At 28.6% G+C, this 12149-nt stretch overlaps 1 protein-coding gene across 1 annotated transcript; it reads right to left on the bottom strand.

The window, feature by feature from the left end:
- Positions 1-4408: 4408 nt before the first annotated feature.
- LOC112603926 lies at positions 4409-10697 on the bottom strand. The gene is given in 4 exon segments (XM_025352755.1): positions 4409-4582; positions 4966-5237; positions 10447-10576; positions 10578-10697. Coding segments are annotated over 4 exon segments (696 nt in total).
- Positions 10698-12149: the final 1452 nt, after the last annotated feature.

Below are 12149 nucleotides of genomic sequence, written 5' to 3'. Positions count from 1 at the left end.
ATGTTGTACTTCGTTCAGTTGCATGTTGCTTAATAAAACCAGTCTGGACCTATGGCATTCAGTTATGGGGTAATGCTAAAAAATCAAACATAAATAAAATACAAAACATAGCACTTAGAAAACTTTTAAATACTCCTCCTTACGTTTCAAACCACACTATTCACACTGATTTAAAAATGAAATTGGTACGCGAAGAAGCTATATATATATAGCTCATTACCAACGCTTCCACAACCGTCTTTCCTCTAATAGCAACCCGCTAATACGTAATCTTGCAGTCCTTTCGATTCCTGGAAACCCACCCAGACGTTTAAAACGAAAATGGTATCGTGACCTACTTGCTCACCCCCCTCCCATCAACTAATCCAAAGTCAGAGCATCAGTTGCTTAAATTTTATATATAAAAAAAAAAAAAAAAAAAAATCAATATTGAGTGTCATCAGTGGATGACTTCTCTCGTCAAGCGTACCATGTAATAAATTACTCTAACCATATAAACTTATTGTGCCCATAGGGTATAAGATTGTTTATCTCAAATAAAGGAAAAAAAAAATAAAAATATTTGATAATCGAAACTAACATTAACGATTAACCAAAAACCACATGTTTTCAGAAACAGTTTACCGGCATTTATTATCGTTTATCTACTAATACGTGATAAGACCGTATACCAGGAAACAGTAACCAGTGTTATATTGTGTAACCATAATGGTAAATTATAAAATGTTATTTTTATACTTTACATATAGCTGATAACCATTTATATAACCATTTTATAAACACTTTTTTTATCTAATAGTATTGTTTATCTATCTTGTTATTATCAATTATGACCCCAATGGCTAGTGTTAAATTGAAATAAAATTTCGTTTTGACTTCTGGTTTTTACTGTTGGGTTTGTAAGATTGCTCAGTAGCAGTAAATTAAACGAATATTGAAACATTAATAAATCGTAAACGGATTACTCAAATTAAATTCTATAAACGTTAAATTTATTTTTTTCAGTATGTCTATAGATTTTTGTTAACGAAAATAGGTATTGCTATTTGAAAATCAAAAGTTGATAGTGTTTTATCAAATAAGGGAGTAAGTTAAAATTATCAAAATTGTAACACAGTGTAAAAAAGTAAAACCTAGAAAGTTAAAAAAAAAAATTATTTTAAAATTCCTTATACTTCCCGAGATATTAACTGGTTCACGATAAAAAAATCACCCTGTATATCTTTGGGACTGGCATATGTAGCAGTTTAGGGCGTCGTCAGATAGAAAAATCTTATAGTTAGTGTCTTCGTAGTTGATAAGAATTTATGTAGGAATTTTAGTAATATCTTCATGTTTAATGAACATTTGGCGATGAAAGCTTAAAATGTGTGTAAACTATTCGACTTGGATGCCCACCTTTAGTAAAGTTATCGGGCTGCATAGAGATATATTTAGTTTGACGAGTTCGTTTGCGATAATGTCCGGGGGTATGTTAGGGTATACGTTGGACAAGATGATTTTTATGTTTGGGTTGTAAAGTTTGCGTAATTTGAATTGTTTTTCTTGTATTAGAATGTATGGGTGCTTTTCAATTAGATTATCAACTAGTGCCTTGCTCGATAGGAATATACATATACGTTCTTTAGATATGCGGGACGCAAATAGAATATTGGAAGGTTGAACTAGTTTGCCAATAGCAATTATGTAATCTTTGTGTGTCAAGCTTATATTTATATCGATTACTATAGCTTGATATTTTTTCGGTATTAAGCTATTTGCAACAGTAGAAGCGAATGATTGTTTACTATTGTCCGTGTTAGTTGGGGTTTCTGGGTAATTATCAATGGATGTCTTTGTGGAGGTAGATTGTTGGTGATACTTGAGGTCTGATGTTGTTTTGGGTGAAATGGGTTTAGCGATGATTTTTGTTGTATTGGTTGGTGGGGTTTTAATTTTTGGTTTTTGAACAATGTTAGTTTGTACTGTTTTGCGGATTGAAGGGCTTTTCAAATCCGCTGGTTTTGAAGTTTGCATTTTGGTGGTTGGGCCTTGCGCCCGGAGAGTTTATTATGTATTAGCTAATAGTGTAATTAACGAGCATATTACCTGAGATACGGCGAGTGTAGGTTGAATGCTGTATTGCTATCGCAAGTTATTAAAGACGGTACTCGTGAGACGCGATAAGGTACGTGTTGACTATGCGATGTCTAATGACGAACTGTGTTTGATTTTATATGCATCATTTAGCATTATTCATGTTGAACGCGAAGTTTAATCATACAAGTTTTTAAAATCAATGTTGTCATTTTGCAGTGTTTAGAAATGGTATGTATCTAATATTAAGTTGATTTAAACAATATATGAAAATAGATGTATTATTACTTATTATTTAAATGAAAAAATATATATAGGTACCTTCATTAGTCAAAAAATACGGGTAGGTAACTTATTTTTATAAATTTTAAACAATTGTATGCTGTATAAAATATTTTATACAACAATTTGGTACAATTATCTATTATTTATCAATTGTATGATATTTGTTTATAATTTTATATTATAAATAATAAATGTTATGTACAATTTTATTATTGAAAAGGTAAATACCGTTCCAATAATAGCATTTTGATTATAATTAGAAGTACAATATAATATGATTTGACCTATGTAATATAAAATCAAATTAAGATACCAAATACACATTTTATTACTATAATAAATTGATAGTTAGATAGCGTACAGATTATTAAGGTTGTACAACAATGCATCGGCGTATAACGGAAGCACAAAAGTATATGATTATTATTACTCATTGATGCCATTTTACAATTTAAATACAAAATTCAAATGTAAATAACTTCTCTAATTATTAACGCATAATTATGAATGATTCGTCAAAATTCATAAAATAATAAATACTATATGAATTGTATTTCAAAAATATAGGTTCTTATTTGAATTTTAAAAGTTACCCCTAAAATTTCCCCTTTTTAATTAATAAAGAAATATAAATAATATTAAATTAGTTTAGGTTATATGATTCAAAGAGGTTTTTAAATAGGTCATTTTTTTCTAATTTAAGTATATCATGCTAAAATATGCTGTCACATGAAATTTGGAACACCCTGTATACGTATAATATCTTTAAAGTTGTAATAATTACTATACATATACATTTAAAATATAAGTTAGTGGAATCTTAAATTGTATATACTATATGTTTTTATATAATATATATTATTCTATATTTTATTATTACATTATTACAAATACAATAAGTCTTACTGAATTGAAAATATTTTTCAAATACATTTTTTATTACTAGATATTTCAAATGTTATTTTGAATGTATATTTGTATTTGAAATCTAATTTTCTAAAAGTTCTTAATAAACTCATATGAGTATACATTTTATAAATTAGTAATTAAAAAACTACAAAGTTAAATATATTTGTTCACTATTCTTCCTAAAAACTTAAAATGTATTTTTACAAGAAAAACATTTTGTTCTAGTTTAATGCTGTTTGCAGAATAGGAGGAAATAAAACAGATGATGTTACAAAATTGATTTTAAGAAAACTTTTTACTGATAAATTTGCTGCATCATATAATTGGACTGATGCAAAAGAGAAAAAATCATTATCAAGCTTAGTCTAAGTTATTATACATATATATAGGTACGTATTTCTTCAAATTATTTATTATTTATACATAAACAAAATGTACGAAACAATATATAAGATACATGATACATATAATAATATAAAATTGTAAAAAATTAAATTAAAACAAATTCCTTTTCCTCTTGTTTGAAATATTAAATAATAGTACAAAAAAGTTTAATAGAAAATGTTTTTTAAAGAGTTGTACTGTTATTATTAGTTATTTTGTCAATATTTTTGTTGTGTATTCTAAATTTTGCATGCGCTAACCATGTTGCTAATGGAATATCAAATTCTTTGTTTATAATAGTTTTGAATTTGGGATGAACCTCTTAAGGCATCTGAAAGAGATAATATTAATATTCATCTTATTTTCAATACATCAATAATTTATAACTATAATTCAAAAGGTAAAATTCTGAAATAAAAATGATAGGTACAACTGTATAAAAATAAAGAATTTATTAAATAATATTAGATATTATATAATATAAACAAAATGTGATTCATATATAGGCTAGATAACGGGAATGATCTGGATCCTTATTATTATTTAAGATTTTTAACATTTACAGATGACAATTATACTTGGAAATGAATTTTAAGTTATCTAAAGCAAACAATATTAACATAATTTGTTGTTCAAAATATGTTTACTATAATATAACTAGGGGTGAATCTGCATACAAACACTTAATATTAATCATAGTTATAATCTAGCAAAACACATATTTTAAAAACATACCAAATTTGATCTAAACTGCTTATCGGTTTCCAATTTGATTTCCAACTGATGTGAAACAATTGTGCCATCCTTCTATAGCATTATTTGTGGTAGCCAAATCTTGAATTACTCTTGAAAAACAGTTCCATAATGTGATTGCATACTTTGGCGGCTTTCTTTTTCCTCTCCTGTCTAATTTTTCTACCCATGTACAGTAGAACTTCGATTAACGGAAATTTTGCAAAAAAAAAAACGTGTACATACATATACACACATTTATTATATTTTTACGTGTGTGTACACGACACATAAACTACGAAAACACTAATACACACGGTACACACTTACACGTAGGCTGTACGTCGGTCACTGATTAAATTACAATACATACACACATAAATTTATAGTTCGTTTATCATGTTTATCGTTCATATTGGATATGTACATATTACAAACTATTTTTATACACTTTATAGTTACTGTGTTGGGCACCACGACGAGTTTATCACAATCGTCTAATCGCCTAATTATTTTTTTTTTCGGCGATGACCGATGACGGATAACAGAGAGTGACGGTTAATCGAAGTTCTACTGTATTTCAAAATAATCCATCAGCGGCGCCAGTAGATCTTCATTATCTGTGTAATAATTTGTAACTAGTAATGCATTATAACATTTTATTACATCTGCTTCTGGAATAAAAGCTAATGCTGGTAGCATTCGAATTCGTAATGAAAACTCTGGATCATTTCGATAAGTTGTCTGTAGGCCCCATTCTTGGATATGACGCCAAATGTATTGCGACATATGAAAGAAGCAACCTTTTACCTCGGTATTACAAAACTCCGTTTCGATTGCATTTAAAGCTGCTCTTTCAGGGCCGGAGCGAAGGGGGGTTTAAGGGGTCGTCACGACCCCTCACTCATTTAACCTAATATTTCAGTCGGCACATCAACACATCGTCAAATACAAAAAAAATATGTATAAAATATAAAAATAAAAAAAAATATGAAAAATATGAAAAAAAATAAAAATAAACCATAGTGGAAAAGTATGTTCTATTTTAAGTATAATGGGCCAATTGTGCCTCTGCAGCTAAAATTAATATCGACATTTCACATTTATTGTATTATACATTTACACGGGCTAAATAAACGTATTTCCTGGAACCCAGATAGCAAACGGTCGCCGTTTGGCAGTTGGCACTTAGCAGGACGTATTTACCACTCAACGTTATCGCATACTGACGATAAAAATAGACATAGTAATATTTTTGACGAACAGCTTGCTGAACATGTAATAGTTATTATCATGAAACAATATTTATAATCATAGTTGTTTAATATAGTTGTAATACGTCGTCTCGTTAGAAAGTAGCAAAGTGCATTTATATGTTTACATTTTGAAATAATATTAATATAATTAGTACTACGTTTTTAAATATGTGTGACAACAATAAAATAAAACGCAAACGTACTAAGGTCGAATGTTTGTCATGTGGAAGTTCGTTTGACCATGATTATCGACGTAAACATGAAATGAAAATGCATGGGGGTAATAATGTCAAAGTAAAAGACATTAGTTTTGGAAAAGCCAATAACCCTTTTAGTGCTGCCAAACTTAACTTTCAACGAAAAAATCAGGTACGTAATTACATTATTTAAGTATTTAAAATTTTTAAAAACAATCAGAAATATTACTATAAATTGTAATAGATAAATACCTTTAATATTAATTTAAACTCTGTAGACCTTAATTTTATAGTTTATACCATTTATTTATCATTCATAGAAAACAAAGCTCTGATCTGGTAAAATTTAGCTTAACTAAATATTAGACTAAATATACAGATACTAGTACAATAATAAGTACTTAGGCATTTAAGTCCTGTAATTTATAATAAGGTAAATTATTTTATAGATAAATTGTATTATTTTAAAACTGTTTATACTTTGTATTATAGAGTCCTGATCAGTCTATCTCACTAGTGTCATTAGTGGATTCATCAGATGTTGTACAAACGAAAACTGACTCAGACATTGTGTTTGGAAATACTTTAGACATGAAGGTAAAATACTTGAATTATACTTTGGTATAACAAAACAGAAATTATACAGCTATAAGGGATAAAAATACAAATTAGTAAATTATCATTTTTATCTATTGCTGATAGTATTATGTAAGATGATTGACTTAGTATGCCCTTTCCCCCCTTCTTTTTTAATAATGTAGTTATTTAAATTCTGATTTTTGGAATTTTTAAATATACCTACTAAAAGTTAAAGACCATATTTTGATATGCTTGATATTTTTTGAACTTTTTACATGTATGCACACCCACATGTGTTGTCTGTGTCATATGGATGTCCGCCATAACAAATTTTTGTTTAGCATTAACAATTTGGTGTCGTTAGCACTTAGCTTTAATATTTAAGTGAATTTATTGATTATCAATTTGTAAAGCAAGAATATTATCTATAATTTTTTTAAGATTTAAATTTTTAAAAAAGTATGAGTATTTTAAATATTAAATATTTTCATACCTAAATTGCTTAAAATTAAAAAATTGCAAATTAATTCCATGAGAAAATACAGATTATATTCATTCTTTTAAATCTTGTTAAGTTTAAGTTTTAAATAAATTTGTGTATGAAGTAATTCAACAAAATAATTATTTTTATTTATTAGTTTACCTAACGTCCACAACCATACTAAATTATAATTACCAAATTAATCATTAAAATGTAATTAATTATCCACACATATTATAATATCAAATATTAAATTTAGTTACCTATCAGTCTAGTGCCCAGCCTTGCCAACAAATATGTTCAGGTCTATTAAAAACTGAATTAGGTATTATTTATTTTTGTAGTTTGAAAATGCAGAGTAAAATTGAAAACATTTGTGAAAAAGTAGAAAACAATCAATGCATCATGGAAGTTGGTGAACAAGCTGATATATCACTAGTACCTACCACAGACCATACATGGTTAGATTGTGTTGGACAATTATCTGCGTTACTTTGTATGTTAAGTGAATGCAATAATCTCCTTACAAAAGTTACTAATGTTTTATTCCTAATCCTATATCTTTTTTAATTGAAAGTATCAGTATGATTTCTTCCATCAAGGAAAAGTCTAATGAATTTGTAAATATGGCTACATCTGTACTGACATCAGAATTATCTTTAGGTCACAATAATGGAAATAATAATATAATTGATAAACTCTTGGACCACGACCCTGGAAAAAGAGAAAAAGTTCAGTCGTCCTCTCAACGAAATTATTTATTAAGCTTAGGACCTTTTCAACCAAAATTACCAAGATATCCTATAAACGTCGATATACCTCAAGGAAGACAACGACAGTTTAATTCAAATTGGTTCACAGAATATCCATATTTAGAGTACAGTGTACATAATGATTCAATTTACTGTTTTATATGTGGATTATTTTCTACTGGCCCGAATCGTTCATGTGGTGAAACATCATGGACAAAAGAAGGAGTTAGGACATAGCACAAGATGAAATCTAAAGGTAAAAACAGAAAAGGAAAATTAGAATTACATTTTACATCAAAATCACACCAATTCGCATTGAACGATTACAGTAATTTTATTTTACATTCTAATCATATTGATGGACTTCTTAATAAGGAACATAGAAAAAAAGCCATAAACTTTATTCAGCAGAAAGAATTTCATAAAGATGTGATTAAAATTTTGTTTGATGTATCTCGTACTTTAGCACGTCAAGGATTACCTTTCAGAGGAGACAGAGATGAGAAAAATGGGAACTTTAATCAACTTGTTTTACTTTTATCACATCACTGTCCAGTTATGAAGACTTGGATAGAAGAAGCCAAATTTCGACCTTATCACGTTAATTATATGAGTCATGACTCTCAAAATGAGTTCATCGCATTACTTGCTTTGGAAACAAAAAATCAAGTAGTTAATGAAGTAAATGCGGCAAAAATGTATTCAGTTATGGCAGATACTACCCCAGATTTGTCTAATCGTGACCAGATGTCGGTTTGTGTCCGTTATGTGGATTCATCAGGAAAAGTATTAGAGCGATTACTTGAATTATTGGAAGTAACTGATAAAACTGGAAAAGGTACAGCTCAAAATATCTGTGATGTGTTGACTAAAAATTGTCTTGATTTGGAACGTATTGCATTTCAATCATATGATTATGCAAGCAGTATGTCCGGAAAATTTCAAGGAGCTCAAGCCATGTTATCTGAACTAGTTGGTTATCATATACCATATATCCCTTGCCAGGCCCATAGATTAAATACATTTGTAGAACATAGTTGTGAAGCAAGCATTATAGTTTGTGACTTATTTTTCACCTTAGAAAGTTTGTATGTATTTTTTTCTTCAAGTACTAAACGAAGTATAACTTTAGATAAAGCTCTATCAAAAATTGAAGGATCTTTGAAGCTTCGTAATTTGTCTAAGACCAGATGGACTGCCAGGGCAGAATTTCTACTGGCGGTTTGGCTGTCTTTTGAAGAAATTGTTTCAGTTTTACATGAAATATCTACAAAATCAACTATTGATAAAAAAACTAGAGTACAAGCATTAGGACTTGAAAAGAAATGTTTATCAATTGATTTTATCATTTGTATGTACTTCATGAACCATATAATGTACCAAATGAAAATATTGACTGAAACATTGGAAACCAAAGATCTAAATATAGTAGACGCACTGATATTAATTGATAGTTCGATTAAATCACTTACAGAAACTAGAAACAATAGTACACTGATAAATGAACTTATAGCCAGTGCCAAATCATTTTGTCTAAAACTAGATATTGATTTTGATGGGGATTTTAATCAACATCATAGAAAAAGATTAAAACCAAAAAAAATTGATTCAAATCAACAATCACATGTATACTTGACTTATGAAGACTTTTACAGAAAAGAATTTCTTCAAGTTCTGGACACATTAATCAGTTTGTCATCAGAAAATTTGAAATCTTGTCTGGTTTGTATTCAACCACTTTTTAAAGTATTATCAGTGCCTATAAGTTCAAATATAACTGTAGAAGATGTAGAAAAAGCATTTTCCTTATTTCCGAAAAACTGTGATATGTCTAGTGTAACAGATTTCAATAGCGCATTATGTGAGATAAATATATTAAGGCTACAAACTGAAAATGCTAAATCATTGGCTAATGTCATGGATGTAGCCAACAAATTAAGGTCTATAATTCCTATGGCTAATGAACTTTGTCGTTTGGCATTAACATCACCAGTTACCACAGCTTCAAATGAACGATGTTTCAGCAAGTTAAAATTAATCAAAAACCATTTAAGAACTACTATGACCAGTTTCCGATTAAATAATTTGATTATACTTGATTCTGAGAAAGACATTTTAGATAATATTGAAATGACAAATATGATACAAATATGGGCATCGTTAAAAGAAAGAAGGATTTCAGTGTAATATACATATATACTTATAATATATTAATTTATTATAATTTTTGTTTTTTTTTTTTGAATGCATATTCTGACAATGTTTTATATTAAATGATATTTTGTAAAATGTAATATACTATAATACTTATTTGTTATAAAAAATAGTTATTGTTTTATGATACCCATTTAAAATCAAAATAGATAGAGATGCTAAAAAATCTGCTTCAATCAAAAATTTTAAGTAAAAAGGCAATACTGTTGGTAAATAGTGATTTAAATAATTGAAGAACGTCTCTAGGATTTTATTTATCTTTATCATATGATACAAAAACATTATTATAGTTTTATTGTTTTATTTATAAACGGTTTGACGAATTCTTACTCTAGAACAATATCATAATTAATAGTGAATATTGAAATTGAAAAATATATACACTAGATGGCGCTGTAAAAAAAAAATCAAAATTTCGACGCTGAGTTTTTGCTTCAACATAGTTTGGATCAGTAGAAACACTAGAAACAGAAACTTGACATTTTGAGTGTTGCAAAAAAATATTTTTAGGGTTTTATAGTTATGCATGAATTTCAGTCGTCACTTTTGTTAACCACGACCCCTCACAAATATTACCTAACGCCGGCCCTGTGCTCTTTCATAATCTATCATAACACTTTTTGGATTTAAATTTAACTTCGGTGATTTTAAAATTTCAAACATGTGACGGTAAGTTTTTTCTTTTTTATTTGGCAGTAATATATTTTATTTTTACGTAAACACTAGGAATAACGTTGGGATAACATACCCCGTGTAAAGTATATAACTGAGCAAAAATGGGAGGTGTCACTGAAAATGTACCGTCACAAAACCAATTATCACATTCACTCATAAAATCTAAATTTTGTTGAGTTGTAAATATTAAAATACGTGATTCAGTAGGACCGCTATCGAATTTTAAAAATAATTTACCATTGGAGTTATATCTATATTTATCTGGTATAATAAATTCAAAATTAATTGAATTAGCTGGTGCCGCTTCCTCCTTTTGGCGTACACGTTGAATTGTCCTTTTCAATATATTAACACTCGACATTTCTGCGGAAACTGCACTTGTTACCTAATTTAGTTTAATTTGAATAATTAATTATTTTTTCCATTTCTATATGTAACTAAAATATGAATTACCTGCATAACTGCGTTTCCTAAAACTGAATGTGTGCTGAGAGTTGTTTGTGATGCATTTTTCTTTAAAGTTGAAATAACTTTTTTCGCTTCGATTTTTGCTGCATTTGGAACGTGATTGTTATGTTCAATACATTTAGTAATTTTGTAGTCTACTACGTGTAAACGACCTTTGCAGTGAATTTTTTTGTATTCAGAACATTTCCAGTATGTTTTATTGTCATGTTCTCGTTCTTTTACGTATAAAAAACCTTGATAAATAAGCATATACTTATTTTTTTCGCTTAACCTTCGAGCGGGCGCGTGGACGGTTTTTACACCGCACATTTAAAAATAATCGCGCCCATTCGTTGTAAGTTTCATGCAGCGAACCTATCCATTAGATAATCTCTAATTTCTTATCTAGTCGTAAGATAAGGCAGTTGTTATAATTTTAGCATTTTCGGGTGCGCTGTTATTTAGTTTCAAACACGATTACTTCCAATGAATATGTAACTACGGTGTTAATACCGTTATGCGCCTATTGCCGTTTCTATTTCAACCTGCGCCTGATATCGCTAATATTTTAATATGTAAGTGTTATTTTATAATTTTATTATGACTATTATTATTATTATTATTTTTATTATAATTAATTATTATTTATTTTTTATTATTATTTTATAATTTTATTATTATTATTATTATTATTATTATTATTATTATGTAGGTACTATATTATTATGTTTATTGTTTGTACCTACCAGGTATCATCGACAGCGTAATGAATACTATAACAGACCAGAAGACATTGAAAGGATTATTCAAGAATTGGAAGATGAGGATAATGAATATGATGTACTTGATGACTATGGCTCAGATCATGATGATAATCCTGATTTCGAGCCAGAGGTAATTGAAAACTCGGATCATGACAGTGATTCTGAAGAGGAATTAGATTCACCGTCCACTGCAGATGAAATTGAAGAAAGTGTAGGTGAGAATTTTCGTTTTTTTATTGGTAAAGATGGTGAGACTTAGTGGGCTAACGAACCAATAGCAAGTATTTCAAAAACAAAATCAAAAAATATAATCAAGATTTTTCCCGGCCCAAAAGGAGCTGCTCGTCAATGTAAAACAGAAATTGAATGTTTTTCACAATTTTTTTCTCTGGATATAG

The sequence above is a fragment of the Melanaphis sacchari genome, unplaced genomic scaffold, assembly GCF_002803265.2.
Source record: "Melanaphis sacchari strain LSU unplaced genomic scaffold, SCAv2.0 Contig1144_pilon_pilon, whole genome shotgun sequence".
In the NCBI taxonomy this organism is placed as follows: domain Eukaryota; kingdom Metazoa; phylum Arthropoda; class Insecta; order Hemiptera; family Aphididae; genus Melanaphis; species Melanaphis sacchari.
Note: the sequence above shows the minus strand (reverse complement) of the source record. Positions and strands in the feature narration are given on the sequence as shown.